Source organism: Trichosurus vulpecula, chromosome 6 (genome assembly GCF_011100635.1).
Source record: "Trichosurus vulpecula isolate mTriVul1 chromosome 6, mTriVul1.pri, whole genome shotgun sequence".
Taxonomy (NCBI): Eukaryota; Metazoa; Chordata; class Mammalia; order Diprotodontia; family Phalangeridae; genus Trichosurus; species Trichosurus vulpecula.
In genome coordinates this window covers 109,046,928-109,067,906 of record NC_050578.1, presented here as the reverse complement: position 1 = coordinate 109,067,906, position 20,979 = coordinate 109,046,928, and the positions used below count along the sequence as shown (strand labels likewise).

The window sequence follows — 20,979 nt, the reverse complement described above, 5'->3', positions numbered from 1 at the left end:
GTCAAATGGTGAGTTCTTGCCCCAAAATCTTGGATTTGGGGGTTCATCAAACATTAGATTATTATTGTCTTTTACTACTATGTACCTATCTATTCCAGTGACTCACCACCCTACTTCTTAAGGCCACTCTCCTTCTTAAGGTGGAGTTGTGAACTGGTCCAACTATTCTGGAGAACAACTTGAAACTACACCAAAAGTACTGTAAAACTGTGCATTCCCTTTTAACCCAGCAATATCGCTACTAGGTCTGTTTTCCAAAGAGATTAAAGACAAAGGAAAAGGACCTATTTGTACAAAAATATTTGTAGCAGCTCTTTTTGTGGTGGCAAAGAATTGGAAATTGAGGGGATGCCCTTCAGTTAGGGAATGACTGAATAAGTGGTATATGATTGTGATGGACTACTGTTACAATGTAAGAAATGATGAGCAGGATGATTTCAGAAAAACTTGGGAAGATATATGTGAACTTATGCAAAGCGAAATGAGCAGAACCAGGAGAACATTGTACACAGTAATAGCAATGTTGTATGATGATCAGTTATGAATGACTTAGCTACTCTCATCAACACAGTGTTCTAAGACAGTTCCACTATCTACTTCAAGCAAGAACTGATGAACTTTGAGTGCAGATTGAAGCATATTTTTTCACTTTATTTTTGTTCCTTTTTTTTCCAGCATAGCTAATATGGAAATATGTTTTGCATGATTTCATATGTATAATTGATATCATATTGCTTGCCTTCTCAATGGGTGGGGTAGAGACCAGAAGGAGGGAAAGAGTTTGAAACCCCCCAAAAAATAATGCTAAAAAATAAAAATTTAGAAAAAATTTATTCTGGCTCTGCTTATTTTACTCTGTATTACTTTAAAGGTCTCCTAGGTTTCTCTGGATCCATCCTGTTATTTTTACTGGCACAGCAAAGTTCCTTTACATTCATATGCCACATTTTGTTTAGCAGTTTGCCACTTGGTGAGCACCCAGTTTGTTTCTAGTTCTTTGTAATGGCAAAAAGTACTACTAAATATTTTAATGCATGATCCTTTTTCCTCTATCTGTGACTTTTATGACTAGTAGTGGTTTTGCTGAATGAAAAAGGTATTCAGAATTTAGTGGCTTTTTGAGTATTGTTCCAGATTGTTTTTCAGAAAAACTGGACCACTTTATATCTCTGCCAGTAATGCTTTAGTGTACGTATTGTCCCACAGAATCTCCAACAATTGTAATTTTGACATTTTGTCATTTTTGCCAATCTGATAGTTACGAAGAGGAACCTTAGACTTGTTTTTATTTGCATTTCCTCTTATTATTTCTTATTTGGAGCATTTTATTTTATGGTTTTTCAGTAGCTTTTTGGGGGGAAAATATTGTCTTCATATTTTTTGACTACTTTCACATTTGGTAGTGGACCATGAAAAGATCTTGGCTTCATATGTTTGTATAAATTTGTATAAATTCCATATAAATCTTGAATATCAAACCTGTATCATAGATATTTTTGTGAAGATTTATAGTTCTCAGCTTATCTTTTTACTCTATTTGATTTTGTTAATGTAAAAACTTTTTAATATTGTCTACCCAAAGTTATCTTATTTTATCTTTTATGGTGCTGACTTTTCCCCTTTTTTTGATTAAAAATTCTCCACCTTGCCCTAGTTATACAAGGGACCCTCTATCATTCTCTTTTCTATATTTAATGATAGGATTTTACATTTAAATCACATTTGAAGTTTATTGTGGTATAGTATTGGATGCTGGTCTAAACCTAATTTCCGTCAAACTGCTTTCCAGTCTCACTAACAGTCCCTTTGAATTAGGAAGTTCTTACCCCAGTAGTTTTGTGCTGTTGTGTTTATTCAACACTAGACTACTGTGTTCATTTACTTCAGGTCGTGTTTACCTTGTGTGTTCTATTGATCACCATGATTTTGATTTACAGTAAGTTTTATCTCTCTTGGAATTCTTGACCAAAAGTTCTCTCCATATGAAATATGTAGTTATTTTAACTAGTTATATTAAGTGACCCTTGGTAATTTGGTATAGTACAGCCCTAAAACTATAACTTAAATTAGGTAGTATCATTTTTACCTTATTAGCATAGTTCACCCATGAACTATAAAATAGCTCTACAATTATTTACCTTTCTTTAACTCTGTATCTGAATGAATTTAATTCTATATAATAGTCTCTAATTCATGTGTCAGATGCTTACCTCTCTAACAGATTAAATCTTGGAAGCTTTTCTCTAATAAAAACTTCTGTGGCTTGTTTTGCTCCTACATAATATTTCCTTTGGAACATTAACGGTTGGCTCAAGTCCCTCCATAGGTCCTGGATCCCCTATTAACTGAGGTTAACAAAAACGTCATACATACGTAAACCAAGTTTCTAAAAGACAATATGTAACTATTTATAAAATGGCTACAACATTGTACAGAAAAACAATATTGAAGACGTAAGCACTCTGATCAGTTCAGTGATCAACCATGACTCCAGAGAACCAAAGAGGTAGAGGCTCAGAATAAGACCTAACTGGGCTTATTGCATTGCTTCTTGGTTTTTTTTTTAAATTTGGGGGGTTAGGAGAATTAGGGAAAGAGAATAGTTAGTGATAATATTTCAAAAAGAAAATAAAAGAATGATAAGAGCATCATGAAGTATTTAGAAATGCACAAAGAAAACAGAAGGAGCTTTAGAGAGAAACAGATGAGTAGGTAAATTTTTGCAACTATCTGAATTTATCAAATACTTAAAAACAAGCCACATGTAATGCAGATTTATGGTTCCACTAAAAATCTTGACCACCAAACAGTATATTCTTCCCATTATCATTGCCAGTTAATGTCTCTCTAATATTGTGAACAATTGACTGCTTAATTTTTCCTTAATATCAATTAATTAATATCAATGAGTTTTTACAAAGTAATATTTATTGACAAAATAAATATCAAGGATAGAAGTATAAAACATCCTCAGAACTGGGGCACACTCTCACTTTTACATGTCCACTTGATCCATGGAGAAAGTAGGCTCAAACTTAAAGTAGTTGGTCCAAAGCATTCCCTCCACCAAGTTTGCTTATGGTTCTAGCCTAGCTAATAGATGAGTTGTTCCCTTGCTTGCAGGCACAGTGTCTCAACTGCTGGGGTCAATTTATTGCTAGGTTAAATGGTCAAGCACATAGCTCATCAGCGCGGTTTGTTCACCGGGCTTGGCTACCTAAGACCATAAAAGAATAAATACAGTAGGGACAAAATAAATAGGGGCACCATGTATTCATGGCTGCGTGGTGACTGGGGGTAAGGGCTCTTACATGATGGGACTAATAGCATTTCTTCAGCATCAAAAACCACTACGGAGAAAAAGAGATTTTGTCTCTGTATGCTTTTTGTATGTACACTGAGTCCTGGTTTAACTGCCAATTAAAAGGGTTTTCATCACCACACAGTACATTTACAGGAAACAAAGAATACCTGTGTATGCACCAAAGCTGAGAGATAAGGAGCTGCCCCTGTATTCACACACGTTTGAAGCAGGCTTACCAGTCTTCCACGTGGATTGATACTAGGCAGAGCATATTGTACACACTCTAGAGACTTCATTAGGCAGTGTCCCTGGTACATATAACAGAGTTCTCTTAAGCTAAGTAAAACTGAGAATTTAGGACAAAGATCCCCTGAGCAAACTCAAATAACTAATCTAAAACTAAGTGGCTAAGAGTAATCATCAGCATTTCCTGGCTTTCCTTCTTTTCGAGTTAGCAAGTGTCAGTGTACCACAGTGAACCCCCAAACTGAATTCAATTCAGCAGGCAGTTGAATGCTTTAGCTAGTACGTTAGAGAATATGACAGTCCTTGTCCTCAAGCAGTTTAGAATTTAAGGGAAATAAGACATAAATCAGAGAACAATACAACATAATATATGATTACTTTTCAAACTTTGAAATGCAGCAGTAAGTAGTGGGGCTTCATGGAAGAGGTTGGGCTTCATCTCCTTGAAAGATCCCTTGGATTTGGATAATTTGAAAGAGGCGAGCATTTCAGGTTTGAAGAGAGAGAGGGAAATGAGCATGTGGTATGTTGAAGGGATACTAAGAAGACCCGCCTGATAGTTTGTTTAGGGGTGGGGGGTGGGGCAGAAAAGATTGGACTGTAAGGCTAGATTATGGAGTGCTAAGAACTTAGCTGATCAGGAGTCAGGAGAGAACTATTTTCACTACATCTGTGATTTCATTAGTTTAGGGAATTGCTGATGAGGACTTATCTCAGCTTCTGGTTTGTAACTTATCATCTTAGTTGCCTCACTTAACAGAGATTAAGTGATTTTTCTGGAAACATTCAAGCGAGTATGTGTCAGATCCAGGCTTTCCCAACTCCAAAACTAGCTCTCTGTCTGCTATGGCATGCAGCATCTTAAGGACAGAGAACTCTTACTATATGTTTTTCAAAAGGGGAGTTTCATGTTCAGGATGGATTGGAGCACAGTGACAATGAAGGAAACTTGTGATTTTGAGCAAAACATCATGAACATTTGGGAGCTGACTACTTATTATTTGGTCTTTATAATTTCTGTACGGATTTTTAAAAATGTATATTTTAGGTTCACTTTTAGGTGATAAAACACGGATGATTGAGTTGTCAAAAGACATGAATGCATACATCAGACCATCTCCTACCAGAGGAACTTTAGGAGGTGTGACGAGGACTACAAATGAAGCTATTCTTCTCTGTGAAGGAGGAGGATATGATGTCATTCTTATTGAAACTGTAGGTAAGTACATTTTCCTGTTTTATAAAAGTAAAATCATGTATTAAGTCTTATGTAAGGACAGGTTCTAGATAAGTTATTTATATATAATTCATTCAATAAATTTTTCTTAAAGGTGTAAGACATTTGGGCTGAGCACCGTGGAGTAAACAAAAATCTATCGGACACTGTTCCAACCTTCAAGGAGCTTAAACTCTAAAAGCAGCTAGGTGGAGCTTTGGAGAGTGTGCCAGGCCTGGACTCAGGAAGACACATTTCCCTGAATTCAAATCTAACCTTAGACACTTACTAGCTATGTAACCCTGGGCAAGTCACTTAACCCATTTGCCTCAGTTTCCTTGTCTGTAAAATAAGCTGTAGAAGGAAATGGCAAACCACTCCAATATCTCTGCCAAGAAAACCCCAAATGGAGTCATGAAGAGTTGGACACAACTGAAACAACTGAACAGCACACTCTAATAGGCAAGATGAAACATATTCATGAATAACTATAATACAAAATAATGTTATAAATATAAGTGGTTCAAACAAAAGGGGTCATTGGAACAGTGCTTCAAAATAATAGTCATCTTTAAGAGTACTTTGCCTCTCTTGTAGCATGCTAGAAAAAAAATGAATGTGATTATATTGTTTATATTGTAGATGAAAAAAGGAGATTTTATCAAAACTATAGTAGAACCTGGGGGGAATAGCATGTAATAGAAAGAGCAGTCATCTAGAAGTCAGAAATCCTGGTTTCTAGTGCTGACTGTCATTCTGTGATACTGGGAAGTCACTTAAGTTTTCTTAGCTTCACTTCCTTAACTATAAAATAAAGGGTGTGGGTTAAAATAATTTCTGAGGTTCTTTTCAGCCCTAAAATTCTCTGATACTTTTTTTTTTGTCCTTTGGTCAAAGAGCAGTTTTTCTTTACTACTTCTTCCCATTTCCTAATTAAGACTTAGCAGTTGTTTAAGCTCTAAAATCATCTATAAAACACACCAAAAAGTATAGAATGATGAGGACAGCTTATTTATGACTTTCTTTCCCTGTTGTGTTCAGAGCAGTTCTTTTAGCTTGGTTCAGCCTTGATTATCCCTCGACAGAGACATCACCCCACATGCAATCTGTCGCCAAACATTGTTGATTTTACCTCCGCAGCATCGCTTTCTTTCCACTTAACAGCTGCTAACCATTCTAGTTCAGGTCCTTATCATCTTTTACATGGACTACTATAATAGACTTCTAATAGGTCTTTGCTTTCTCTGGCTCTCCCTTCTTCTGTATTGCCTCTATATAGTTGTCAAAATAATACTTCTAAGACACAAGTGCAAGTGTCACACCTGTGATCCAGCATCTTTAACAACTAACTGCTGTTTGTTCAAGGGGTATATATGTATGCCTTAGCTTGACCCTTATGGCCTTTCACAGTATGGTGTCAACCTACCTTGGCAGCCTTGTTTTCATATCACTCCCCTTCATGAATTCTACAATCCAGTCAAAGTGGTCTCTTGACCATTCCCTGGTCTCAGTATCCCATCATCTGAGAACTCCATGAATTTGAGGAAGCTATTGCACGTACCTAGAATGCTCTGTTTTCATCTTCATTTCGAATGGGACACGAAGCCTTTCATTTTCTTTCCGCTTTCGAATTGTTAATGTTCTTTTTCCTCCATTTTGTTTGTGTAATACTTATTCCTGTACCTGTAGCTTCACCCCAGATCCTAAGAGAATTCAAGCTCCCTAAAGGTAGGGACTGTTTGCTCATACATAAACACATAATAAAGGTTGAATTGAAAATTAGCATAGTAGATTTTGAGGCCTGCTTTGTTTCATCTCCTAATCATGCATACTGGAAATATAATTTATGTATATATAAATTTTTTTCAATGAACAAACATTTATTTTCTTTCCCCACGTTCCCTACCCCACTGAAAATAACAGAAAAACAAACCCTTGTTACAAATCACAGAAATACAAATAACCACATTGGCCATGTAACTCATTCTGCATCTTGAGTCCATTAGCTTTTCTGTCAGGAGAAATGTGTTAATTTTATCAAATTTCTCTGAAACAAAATAATTAAGATGAAATGCTATGGAATTTTACCCCCCTGGAGTTAGGTTAAGTATTTGGTTTCCCCAAACTTGATTTTCTTTATTTCAGCATAGAGACCATTCTCCTTTTGCCTTTCAAATAGGCTTTGAGGAATATATTTTAAATATATGTTTACAATTAACATTTTTCAGGTGTGGGGCAATCAGAATTTGCTGTTGCAGACATGGTTGATATGTTTGTTTTATTACTACCGCCAGCAGGAGGAGATGAATTGCAGGTAACTATTCTCTCTTTCTTAATTGGAAATATGTGGGATACATCCCTGAAAATCCAAATTTTCATTATTGCTGTGTAGGTATATCCCTATATAACATTATAAGTTGGTTCTATAAAAGATTATGAGCAGTTAGTTCCATAGTTTTGTCCAGTTTTTGTTTAAGGCAGGTTTTTTTTAATTGTATGGGAGGTTTGTTTGTAATTTATTTGTACAGTAATATTATTGAAGATATACCTTTGTAAGTTAAAATCATAAAAATAAATGGGCAGAGAAGCATGATTCTTTAGTGGATAAAACACTTGACTACATGACAGGCTGTTTATTTTTGTTCCTAACTTCCATAGTTTTACTATATGACCTTAAAATATGTCATAAAACCTATTTTCTCTCTTAGTAAGGTGGGAAGGGTTAAAGTAGTATAGCTCTGACCTACAGGGACAGTTGAAGTCTTACTACTTGTACTATACTTCAGAACTTTTATTTTCTAGATATGTGGGCCTTTAAATTAATTGATTCTGTATTTTTCTGGGAAACTAGGATTCTACTTTATAAAATAGAGTTCTGTCCTTACTTCAGGAACCATCTGAATAGTTTAAATGTTTTTTTTCTTACTGGTAACGTTATTGCTATAGTGAGTGTAAAATTATGAACCATTAAATTTTATTAATGAAAGCTGTTTGAAAAGTTGTAACTTTTTTACCATTATTTTAGAAATAACACTTTCCCACTGTTTCCCACAATTATGGCTTAGTCACCGTTGGATTTCATATGTTGACATTGACATTTAATTATCTGCTATAATTTGGATCAAAAGACTGGGACAATATCTTTAAAATTTTCAGCCCTCAGGTTACTTTTAAATTACAAGATATTTTTTTCCCAAGCAGACAAGAGAAAAATCTCTCATATATACATACATATATATGCATACATACATACACACACACACACACACACATACATATGTGTGCGTGTGTGTGTAGCAGCAATTTGGCTAACAGCTACTGTGGCTATGTAAGACCAACATCAACCAGCACACAGAAGGCTGCTAACACAGGTTCTTTGATTTGCTTTACTAAGGAAAGTAGCTTTAAGGGTTTAACAATCTCACTTTAAGCCAGCATACAAATATCATCCACTTAGTCCAGGAGGAAAAGCCAGCACCCTGAACTGAAGGGCAAATACAAACAAATTACAAACATACATTATAAACAGACCAAATACAAACCAACATCTGGGTTAGCAAAGCCGGGGGACAGTTACAATGGCTTGCCCAGAGTCACGCGCCACTCTTCCAGTGTGTGGGAGCCCCCAAACAAAACATCTGGGTTTCTTCAAAGCCCGGGGCGGGGGGAGGAGTTTGCTCTTAACAATGGCTGCCCAGAGTCTCCACATCAACACTCCTTGAGTGAGTGAGAGCCCCCAACAAAATGCTAACCTTTGAGTTTTTATACCCTGTTCAGGGCCCAAAGGATTCATACCTAGTCAGCAAAGTGGTGTGAGCCTGGGGCTTAGCATCTAGTTAGCAAAAGGGTATGGGCCTGGGGCTTTGCACCTAGTAAGGCCTAATCAAAGGCATTTGATTCATTTAGCATTTTTAAAAGAGAAAATAGTAAAAAAAAGTCCCACCTTAATTACCAATACAGTGTGTGTGTGTGTGTGTGTGTGTGTGTGTGTGTGTGTATGTGTGTGTGTGTGTGTGTCTGGATATGGATAATTGCAAATCTAAGATAGAGAAAGCATTTAATAAGCACTTATTATGTGCCAGGCACTGTGATGAACAATGGGGATACAAATAGAAACGACAGTCTCTCCCCTCAAGGAGCTGAAGAGGAGGCAGAGAACTGATTTTCTAGTTAAGGAAACCTATACAGAAGAGGGAGCACTTGGGCTGAGCCTTGAAGAGAAGCATCCTGAAAATTTAGGAAAGGAGGGATTGTGTTTCAGGTATCAGGCATGACTTTTGTCAGCGTATAGATGTACAACCTAGTATGGCATAGTGAGTTTGGAGAAAAAAATACTGATAATCCAGTTTGATTGGACTATAGAAAGCAGGAAGAGAATTAATAATCCTCCCCCGCCCCCCCCCCCCAAAAAAAAAACCTGGGTTGGAACTAGGTTATGGAGAGCCTTTAACAGGTATTTTGTATTTCATCCTGCGGGTAGCACAGAGTCACTGAAAGTTTTTGAATGAGGCTGTGACATTATCAGAACTGTCCTTTAAGAGGCTTATTTTGGAAGGTATGTATGGATGAGAGAGTTGGGAGACTACAGGCAGGGAGATGAATTGCTAGCGTAGTCTAGTTAATGATAGTGCAAGTGTAAAAGGTGATGAGAGGCTATGTGGTACTGGCCCTGTGGAAGTGTAATCGCTAAGTCCTGGCAACTGACTGTATTTTAGGGGTGAAGGGAAATAAAAGAAGTGAGAAGAGTCAAGGAAATTCCAAGGTGTTAAGACACACGTGGCTATAGTGTGGTGGTCTTATTGATTATGCCTTCACACATCATCTCTCCCATCTGTCTCCTCGTTATTCATACAGCTTTCACCTGAGTTCTGGCATTCATCACTTTCACCCGGACTGTTACAGTAGTCTCCTAGTTAGTCTGTCTACTTTAAGGCTCTCCCTCTCCAATCCTTCTTCCATTACTGCCAAATTGGTGTTCCTAAAGCACAGATGTGACTATATCAGTACTTGGTTTAAAATGGTTAAAAATTCTAAACTTAACAAACACAAAAGAGCATTTCTTTATATAAAGGTGAAAATCAAAAGAGGATTTTAATATAAAATCGTGAATTATTATTTCATATTTCTTGCTTTTTGTAAAGTGAGAACTTTAACATGTTGCTTTCAAAACCCTCCTACTTACTTGTGCTTAGTTCTGAACTTCCTTCTGTTCTTCTCTGAATACTTTTTAAAGTGTTCCAGTAGGTTCTTTTCTTCATCAATATCCCTTTTTCCTTTTTCCTCTTCACTCCTGCCACCCCATTAAAAACAGAAAGAAAAAAAAACCTTTGTAACAAATAAGCAGTCAGACAAATCAACACAATGACTGTGTCCAAAAATATATACCTTCTTCCACACCTTGAGTCTATCACCTCTCCATCAAGAGGTGGTGGCATTTTTCTCATAGGTCCTCTTATTCATTGCTTTGATCAGAATTCTTAAGTCTTTTAAAATTTTAGTAAAAATTAAAAGGGAAGTAGGTGACTGGGGGAAAATCTTTGCAACAGCTTTCTCAGATAAAGGTCTCTTTTTCAAGATATTTAAGGAACTGATTCAAATTTGTGAGATTGAACATTCCCCCAATTAATGATCAATCAAATAGAAAGGCAGTTTTCAAAGGAAGAAATCTAAGCTATTTATAATCATGTGAAAAAATACTCTAAATTCCAAATAATTAGAGAAATTCACATTAAAGCAACCTTGAGATTACACCTCATACCACTTAAGCTGGCGGAGATGACAGAAGAGGAAAACGACAACTATGGAGGAGATATGGGAAAACCAATATACTACTACACTGTTGATGCAGCTGTGAATTAGATCAGCCCCTCTGGAAAGCAATTTGGGGCTATTCCAATAAAGTTACCAAACTGTGCATACTCTCTGACCCAGCTACCACTTCTAGGCTGGTAACCAAAAGAAATCAAAGAAAGAGGAAATATGTATAAAAATTATAACAGCTTTTTGTGATAGCCCCAAACTGGAAACTAAGAGATATCCTCCTATTGGAGAATGGTTAAACAAAACATGGTATATGTACATAATATAATGTTATTTCATCATAAATAAATGATGAAATGAACAAATTCAAAAGAAATTGGGAATTGATAAACTAATGCATAGTAGAGTGAGCAGAACTAGGAAAACAATTTATACAATGATGGGCATCAAGCTGCTTTATAAGAGAGATTATTCCATTTTTTTTTATCCTTTGTACCATATCTGACAGTGCTAGGCACTTCATACATGTTTGTTGAGTGATTGATTTCCTTCTATGTGACTAGTGCCCTTGTATGTGTTGTTTACCCCTAATAAAATGTAAGCTCCTTGAGGACAGAGGCTGTTCTGTTTGTGTCTTTCCATTGTGTCTCCCATACCAAAAAATAATTATGTATGGTATAGAGTAGCATTAGGGATATAAGTATCAGGTACACAGTAGTCATTTGATAAATAATGTTTGAATAAATGGTGTTATCAGTAACAATAGGGAATCTTAAAGGAGATGTGGGTTTGGGGGAAAGATGGTAAGTCTAATTTTGCACATGTTTAGTTTGATGTGTCAGTGAGCCATCTAGGTGAAGGTATTCAGTGAGTAGATGACAGGACTGGGGACATCAGCTCAATGTGTAGATTTTAGAGTCACCTGCATAGGATTGATAATTGAACATAATTGAGTAGATAAGGTCAATAAGGAAGAGAGTATTTGGAGAGAAAAAATGGGGCATAGGGATAGGGCCTTGGGGCATTTTCACACTTAAGCTGAAAGAATAAGTTAATGAAACATCTTGCCTTATGACTCACTGACCAGTGTTAATGCTTATTCCTATTTCCTCCTGTTTTTCTTCAGGGCATCAAACGGGGTATAATTGAAATGGCTGATCTGGTAGCTATAACGAAAGCTGATGGGGACTTGGCTGTGCCAGCTCGGAGGATACAAGCAGAGTATACGAGTGCATTAAAATTACTCCGCAAGCGCTCGAAAGTCTGGGGACCAAAGGTGAGTATCCATTCCATTTACAAGCTTTTCCTCCTGAATGGACGGTGCACATTTTATAAAAGGATGTAAATCCTAAGCAGAACATATAGTCAATCTTAGCTTTTATGTGAAGATTGCAGTCTGTAAAATTAGGACGAAGGTAGAGTCTATGGCAAGGATGTTAAAATGATCACCAGCCTACTACACGTCAGAAAGCAGGGTCTAGATAGGAAATGATCAATTAAGTTCCTCAATGCTTGATTTTGAACATGTGGAAATAGTGGCAAATCCATTCTGAAAACAAGCTATTCCCAAGATTATAGAGCTACTGATGATTAGTTTCTCCACAATGTGAAAGAGTAAAGGCTTTTGTAATATGATACTTTCCTTCCTGGTCAGCATGTTATGAAATCGAGGGCAAGGAGAGGTGGCAGTAAAAAAGATGTCATACTATGTCTATTGATGTCACAACTCTGACTTCTCCAGTTTTGCCTGTAAGATTGTGTTCTTAAAGAAAGAAATCATAAACATGACAGCTATAGGAAAGTGAAATTCTGTTTCTTAGACTCGGCTTCTAGTTCCATTCCTGTGACGTTCCTCACTGTTCACCACTGTGCTGACCTATTCTCCCAATCAGAATTATTTGCCCCTACTGATTTTTAAATTGCAGTTTGGATTTGTTGTTTACATGTATATTGAGATAGTAAGAATGAGCCATTCCAGAAGAATGCTTACTATTCCTTTGATGTGAAATGAGTCAATTGGCTTTTCATTTTTCTATAGGTTGTGCGCATTTCTGCAAAAACTGGAGAAGGCATCACTGAGATGTGGGACAGAATGAAAGAATTCCGGGACCTCATGCTTGCCAGTCACGAGCTCATTGCCAGAAGACGGAAGCAGCAGAAAGTCTGGATGTGGAACTTGATCCAGGAAAGTGTGTTAGAACGTTTCCGAAATTGTTCAGCAGTGAAGGACCAAATTCCTCTTCTGGAAGAAAAGGTTGCCAGTGGGGATCTTTCTCCAGGACTAGCAGCAGATATATTGTTGAAAGCTTTTAAAATCTGAGACTAATTTATGTGAGCCTTCAATATGTTAAAATATTTTAATATTAAAATCCTCTCACGATATTTATAATTTGTCATTTATTTTTATGGCCAGATTTGATTCCCATATTTGAGACTCACACTTGGTAAACTTAAGTAGGGTATATCAGCCGTAAAGATGAGGCAGTTTTACAACACTTAGGAAGTTCCTACCATACGTTACTAACTGTATTCTTTTTCTCTTGGCACATAGAATTCAGACTCGCCGAGCTCTTGCTCCCCAGGCCAGAGGTGATTCAGGATTGGCTTCTGTCCTTAGTCAGGAACAAAGGAGACTGAGGGAAGCAGGAAGGAGGTCACTCACTTCCCAGAAAACTTTCTTTTCCACACAAAAAAATCAGCAGTGACCACATTTTTAAAGTTCTATTTGGTGCTAACAATAATAGAATCATTTTTGAAAATCTTAAATGTATGATTGACATTTAGTGAGTATCCAATTCATTGATGAATTTTTGAAATGGATATATATGGTATAAAGAAGCAAAAGAGTTGGGGAAAATATATGAAGGCTGAATTATAAGATATCTATTCAGATTTGAATACCAATCTCAAAAGATTGATGGAACCACACCAAAGATGGGGAATTCCATTGTAACCTATATGGGCCAGGTAATTTACTGGTTTCAATGAATTCCCCAAAGGACAATATGGGCACTCCCCTAAATTCTAGCTAATCCTTAATTATTTAAGAATTAATTATCCCAATTTGTGGCAATTTAAACTTTTTATTCCTTCTTTCTCCCACTTGCCTTTTAGTACTTTGCTACTTTTGTTAGAAGCTTAAAAAATTATTTTTTGTTATAAAGATTATTGGCAGAAAAAATTAAAATTTTATTTCTTTTTTTTGTATTAAAGATAACAGCATTTGAAGTTTAGTTTTGAGATTTTAAACCTAAGTTATTAAACTCAAATGACCATATTTCCTGGGTTTCCATTTCTTTCCCACTATTATTTTAACCACTGTAATGCTCTCACTTCTTGTAATTGATAAGCATTTTACTGTGGTTTTTAAGTCCTTTCCATAGCTAATTCTTTGAATATATTTTGTACTTTGCAATGATATAGGTCCAGTGACAATTTGTCAGCTGAGGTCCGGCTTAGTTAAGTCTGTAGAAGCTCATCACCAGAGGTTTATCCCCAGGTGATGAAATTCTTTGGGCTATAGCATCATGGGATGCATTAGTAGAGGGAGTGCTCACACAAATGAAAACACAAATCTTGGAAGTAATGAAGTCAGTGTGTGTTTCAGTAAGCCAATTTCTGTGACCCAAAAGATATCTTCATCATAAAAATTATTTTCCCAGGAACTTCTTTGAAGACTCTGTTTTCAAGTCTGTTAGAACATTTAAAGCAGAATCCTACTTCCTAAGTTGCTGAATTTAATTTTTTATTTTAACCAACATTCTTTTCAAGTTTTCACAATACTGATGGTATTAAGATATCTATTTCGTAGAATCATAAAGTTAGAAACCACTTTGAAAAGCTTATTTTGCTTATCCTCATATTTTCCAAAAGGATCAAGCTTAAACAATCCCAGCCACATGGAACTTTGTTATTTTTTCAAAAACCCTTAACTTTCTTCATTGAGAGGCAGTATAGCATTTTTAAGATGGGGTTGGTCCTGGGGTAATGAAGACCTAGATTCAAGTCCTGTCTCTGACACATGCTACTTATGTGACAATGGACAAGTTAATTAACCTCTCTGTGACCCAGACAACTCAAGATAGTTTTAAATTAGTAGCTGCTCTGCACTGATAGAGAAGTTTCCGTGCCAGCAGTTCCTTATATTGATGAAATCACATATTCAGACAAAAAAACTTACTTCAGAAACTCATTTCAGTTTGTAAAAATACTCATATTGTTGTGTGTCATACCATGAAAATAATTATTTAAAAAATTAAATTATGAAAAAAAAATTAACCTCAAGCCCTTAGAAGTAGGGTTAATTTTTTGTTCTCCTCGAATTTAATGTGTTCATTCTCATTTTAAACTAATTTTTAATATTGAAAATATGATTCTAAAATGTCTTTATACTGTCCTTAACTCCTTGTACCATTATCATGCTACTATTCATATATGGAATACTGTCTAAAAGATCTTTTACCTTTAATGCATTTATTTTTGAAGCCTAATCTTATACAATGAGCCCTTATCTGTGTTCTTTGAACTTGCCAGCCTAATGACATTTTTTGGCTTGTGGCACAATCCACCATAATTTAATTTCAGAGAAGACAGAGGAAATGATAGGTAGTCCAAGAACAATCAGAAACAGCATTTAGCCTAATTTTTCCCCCCTTTCCACCAAGGAATTCTGGTTAGGTAATTATTATAATTCATGGACAGTTCATTTTTTTTCTACTTGAAACATATATTTAGAGTAGATGATAGTGAGGCACCCTCCTTCCCCAAAGTATTTGTAATTACTGTCCTAACTATAAGTGTACCTTTAGAAAGTACTACTTTTTTGCCATTAGTTTCAAGTTTGATAACAAACTTGTTTGATATCATGTTTGATAACAAAATATTATAGTGTTATAAAATATGATAGTGGTAAATGAATGACTTTTATGGAAAGTTTCTCTAGGGAAAAAAAGCAATTTAACTTGAGCTGCTTTAGTTCATGAAAATTTAGGCAGTATGAATTTTCTAAGTGAGCCATAGGACATTGAAAGTTTCTCGTGAGAGCATACGATGTTTAGCTGAGCATTTGGTATATGTGAGATCAAGGGACATTTTTTAGTATGCTTATGTTTGAATTGGTGATGATTTTTAAAGCTAGTGGAAGTTGGGTGATCACACAATTCTAAAAGGCACTGATCTCAAGTTTAGAATGATAATAGGGAGCGACTCCTAGGAGATAAATACGGCATGTTATATACATGACTTTAGTTGAAGTTGAAAGTATTTTAAAACCTTATTTTGTTCTTTTCAAAAGATAATTTGATAGAGAATGTTATCCTTAATTTAAAGGTGGAGAACCTAGGTACAGAGAGAATAAATGAGTTATACAGAGAAGAATATTAGTAGAGCAACTGTTTAATTCAGTTGAGACATCCATGCCAATCCTTTAACTCTTAAGAGTCCATCCTTTTTCTCTCTTCTGCAACTCAATTACACTTTACTCTTTGGAAAGATTTTCCATGACCTAGTTTGCCTTTGTTTTTGAATTTTCTAATAAGTTTTGGGTATTATCCATTTAGAAATGTCTGAATATATTGTTAACTACAGAAATATATGGTATGTAATTTTGAAATATACAATTATATAATTATTAAATATAACATGTAATATTGAATTAAACCTATATTACATGTAGGCAGCGAAGTGGCACAATGGATAGAGTGTTAAGTCTGAAGTCAGGAAGACTTATCTTCCTGAGTTTAAATCGAGCCTCAGATGCTTACTGACTGTGTGACCCTGGGCGAGGGTCACTTAACCTTGTTTGCCTCAGTTTCCTCATCTCTAAAATGAGCTGGTGTAATGGCAAGCAAAGTGGGACTTTTTGCTGTGTTTTCTTTTGAAGTGCTTCTCAGCACTAAGGCAATCAAGTGCCTTGGATTGAGTCTTGCCTTTGTTTGAATCGAGTCTTTGATTGAATCAAGAGTCTGTGATGACCTGCTTAAGTCACAAGAAAGCCTAAGTCACATGAGTTTGAGTTACATGGTTGTGACACCCTCTGTGATGTTGGTGCTTCTCTCTCTGGTAACTGTGTATGTATTGCTATGGACAGACAATTAGAAGCCCTGTCTGCTGATTTGTGTTATTTGCTCTGTTTATATAATTTCTGCTTGTAATTTCTGTTTGTGTTTCCTCTGAAGTTCAGGGTGCTGACTCTTTCCCCTGAGCTAAGTGAATGATATATGTATGTTTAGTTAAAGTGAGATTGTAAACCCCTTAAAGTTGCTTTCCTTAGAAAAGCAGATCAAAGAACCTGTGCTAGCAGCCCTCCTGTATGCTGGTGTTATTGGCCTTATACCTCCACAGCAACTGCTAGTAACATTGGTGCTAAAGAATGGCATAGTCAGCAGGAAAAAGCCTCACTTTGCTTGCCATTACAATCAGTAGAGAATCCATTTATTTGGACCCTACAGAAGCTCTCTCCCATAACACTGGTAAGTACTTCAAGGAAGCATAGTTCTTTTGTGTGAACCATCTTTATGTGTTGATTCTGAGCAGATCCTAGAACACAGTTGTCTCCATGATCATATCTGTCACAAAACTTTTTATGACTTTAACAATTATATTTCAAAATACCTCATTTGAAGACAGCCTTTAAAGTTGCTTTTTGTCCCACCAAACCAAATTAATTTTCAAAATTCAGCAATAAACACAGAAGAATCTTGCACTCTTTACATTTCTCAGTTAGCAGTGTGACTAGAAGATGTGGTCTACTTAATAATTTTTTTTTGGATGAAAATAAAAGCAAACATTGGAGCTGCCCACCAACTTGGGATTGGCTAAACAAACTGTGATACATAAAGGTAATGAAATAGTATTACAACAAAAGATGATAAATATGAAGACTACAGAGATGTATAGGAAGACTTTTATGAACTGATGCAAAGTGAAGTAAACAGAATCAGACAAAAATGTAAACAATGATATGTAAGTAGAAAGTAAAATAACTACAAAATGAAACAGAATGCTATTTGATTATAACTGCCAAACTTGGCCCCAAAAAGTATATAAGAGAATATGCCTCCTTCCTTTATATAATTAGTTTAGTTCAGTTTAATTTTAGGTTCATCATGATTCAAAGCTTTATATTGCACATTTGCATACTACACAACACATCCTCTCTGCCAATAAGCGTAGGAAAGACATCTGAAAATTTGGTAAGGGGACTACCTGAATTTCCCTAGCTACAAAGTTGTCTAAAGGAAACATAATTCTATGACCAAGAATAGACTTCTTACATAAGAATAAGAAACTGACAGGTAATAATGAGAATATCCCTTCACTAGGCTTGAATAATTTATCTTCTTTTTGTCTTGACAGACATTATCATACTATCACCAAATAGTGAAATACTAAGTAGTATCCTTTGTTATACAGCCAAGGATTTTAAATATATGTGTATATATATATATATATATATACATATATACATGCACATGTATATATATTATATATCTACACATAATATTGTTGTTCAGTCATTTCAGTCATGTCCCATTTGGGGTTTTCTTGGCAAGGATAATGGAGAGTTTTGCCATTTCCTTCTCCAGCTGTAACACCAATGTTACTAGCAGCTGCGGTGGAGGTGTAAGACCAACAACACCAGCACACAGGAGGGCTGCTAGCACAGGTTCTTTGATCTGCTTTTCTTAAGGAAGGCAACTTTAAGGGGTTTACAATCTCACTTGAATTAAACATACATATATCATTCACTTAGTTCAGGGGAAAGAGCACCCCGAACTTCAGAGAAAACACAAACAGAAATTACAAGCAGAAATTATATAAACAGAGCAAATAACACAAATCAGCAGACAGGGCTTCTAATTGTCTGTCCATAGCAATACATACATAGTTACCAGAGAGAGAGAAGCACAAACATCTGGGTTTTCAAAGCCAGGGGGCTCCTTAATAGCTACCCAGAGTCTCATCTGGCCAAATCACATGAACACTCTTCTAATGAGTGAGCCCCCAAAGCAAAATGCTAACCTCAGCGTATATATACACTTCTTCAGGGTCAGCCCACAGAGGGTGTCACAACATGTAACTCAAACTCATGTGACTTAGGCTTTCTTGTGACTTAAGCAGGTCATCACAGACTCTTGATTCAATCAAAGACTCTTCATTCAAACAAAGGCAAGACTCAATCCAAGGCACTTGATTGCCTTAGTGCTGAGAAGCACTTCAAAAGAAAAAACAGCAAAAAGTCCCATTTTGCTTGCCATTATATTGATTGAAAGAATCTTCAAGAGCACACAGAAGTTTAATGACTTGTCCATTTTTACACAGGTAGTAAGCATTAGGAGTGGGATTTGAAGTCAAGACTTTCTGACTACGAGCTTGGCACTTGGCCCACTACACTACATTATTTTTTTGTGTATATATCCATAGATACGTAGCTATTTGTAGCTCACGTGCTGTATTTGGAAAATGACCTGGGCCCAAAATTGAATAGGAAGAGATCAGGTAGGATCACATTTGGAAAACGGGCCTTTTCTATGATTATAAACTACTCACAACTGTGACTGACCATTTTTTAAATTTTAAAATTCAATTTAATTTTCAGTTCCAAATTCACTATCCTCCACTTATTGAGAAGGCAAGAAATACAAAACCCTCTAGAAATACGAAGTCATGCAGAACAAATTTCACGTTAGCCATTTTTTGTTTAAATAGGCAAGAAAAAATATTGTTCAGTCTGGTGGAGTCCATCAGTTCTCTGGAAGTAGTATTTTTCATTGTTAGTTCTTTGGAATTTTGGTGGGTCATTGTGTCAAATAGGGTTACTAAGTCTTTCACCGTTGATTATCTTTACAATATTGCTATCTTTTTTTTTTAATGCAATTTATTTATTTAACATATTTGGTTTTCAGCATTGATTTTCACAACATTTTGAATTACGAATTTTCTCCCCATTTCTACCCTCCCCCCCACTCCAAGATGGCTTATATTCTGGTTGCCCTGTTCCCCAGTCAGCCCTCCCCTCTATCACCCCCCTCCCCTCTCATCCCTTTTTCCCTTCCTTTCTTGTAGGGCAAGATAAATTTCTACACCCCATTGCCTGTGTATCTTATTTTTTAGTTGCATATAAACATTTTTTTTTGTTTTTGAACATCTGATTTTAAAACTTTGAGTTCCAAATTCTCTTCCCTCTTCCCTTCCCACCCACCCTCCCTAAGAAGTTGAGCAATTCAACCTAGGCCACACATGTATTGTTATGTATAACCCTTCCACAATACTCATGTTGTGAAAGGCTAACTACATTTTGCTCCTTCCCAACCCATCCCGCTTTATTGAATTTTCTCCCTTGACCCTGTCCCCTTTCCAAAGTGTTTGTTTTGATTACCTCCACCCCCATCTGCCCTCCCCTCCATCATCCCCCCGCCTTTTATTTTATTTTTATTTTTTTTTATCTTCCTCCCTCTTCTTTCCTGTGGGGTAAGATACCCAACTGAGTATGTATGGTATTCCCCCTCAGGCCAAATCTGATGAGAGCAAGGTTCACTCATTCCCCCCTCACCTGCCCTCTCCCCTCCTCCCATAGAACTGCTTCCTCTTGCCACCTTTATGCGAGATAATCCACCCCATTCTATCTCTCCCTATCTCCCTCTCTCAGTATGTTACTCTCTCATCCCTTAATTTCATTTTATTTCTTTTAGATATCTTCCCTTCATCTTCAACTCACCCTGTGTCTGCTCTCTCTCTTTTACATATATATATAAACATATATATATATATATACACATACATACACATACATACATATACACATAGATATATACATACATACACATTCACATATATATACATAAACATATATATATACATATATATACATATACATATATATATATATATATATATATATATATATATATATATATATATATATGCATATTCCCTTCAACTATCCTAATACTGAGGTCTCATGAATCATACTCATCATCTTTCCATGTAGGAATGTAAACAAAACAGTTCAACTTTAGTAAGTCCCTTGCAATTTCCGTTTCTTGATTACCTTTTCATGCTTCTCTTGATTCTTGTGTTTGAAAGTCAAATTTTCTATTCAGTTCTGGTCTTTTCACTGAGAAAGCTTGAAAGTCCTCTATTTTATTGAAACTCCATATTTTGCCTTGGAACATGATACTCAGTTTTGCTGGGTAGGTGATTCTAGGTTTTAATCCTAGCTCCATTGACCTCCGGAATATTGCATTCCAAGCCCTTCGATCTCTTAATGTAGAAGCTGCCAGATCTTGGGTTATTCTGATTGGGTTTCCACAATACTCAAATTGTTTCTTTCTGGCTGCTTGCAGTATTTTCTCCTTGATCCGGGAGCTCTGGAATTTGGCGACAATATTCCTAGGAGATTTCTTTTTGGGATCTATTTGAGGAGGCGATTGATGGATTCTTTCAATTTCTA

At 36.1% G+C, this 20,979-nt stretch overlaps 1 protein-coding gene across 5 annotated transcripts in view; it reads left to right on the top strand.

Moving 5' to 3' along the window:
* The window catches only part of MMAA (metabolism of cobalamin associated A), a 37,233-nt gene extending 24,318 nt beyond the window's left edge, over window positions 1-12,915 (top strand). For all 5 annotated transcript variants that reach the window (XM_036762260.1, XM_036762257.1, XM_036762258.1 and 2 more), the window contains 4 exons: window positions 4,599-4,769; window positions 6,995-7,080; window positions 11,653-11,802; window positions 12,565-12,915. In XM_036762260.1, coding sequence (XP_036618155.1) covers window positions 4,599-4,769; window positions 6,995-7,080; window positions 11,653-11,802; window positions 12,565-12,846 — 689 coding nt within the window. In that variant the 3' untranslated portion in view covers window positions 12,847-12,915. The remainder of the gene's footprint in view (window positions 1-4,598; window positions 4,770-6,994; window positions 7,081-11,652; window positions 11,803-12,564) is intronic.
* Window positions 12,916-20,979: the final 8,064 nt, after the last annotated feature.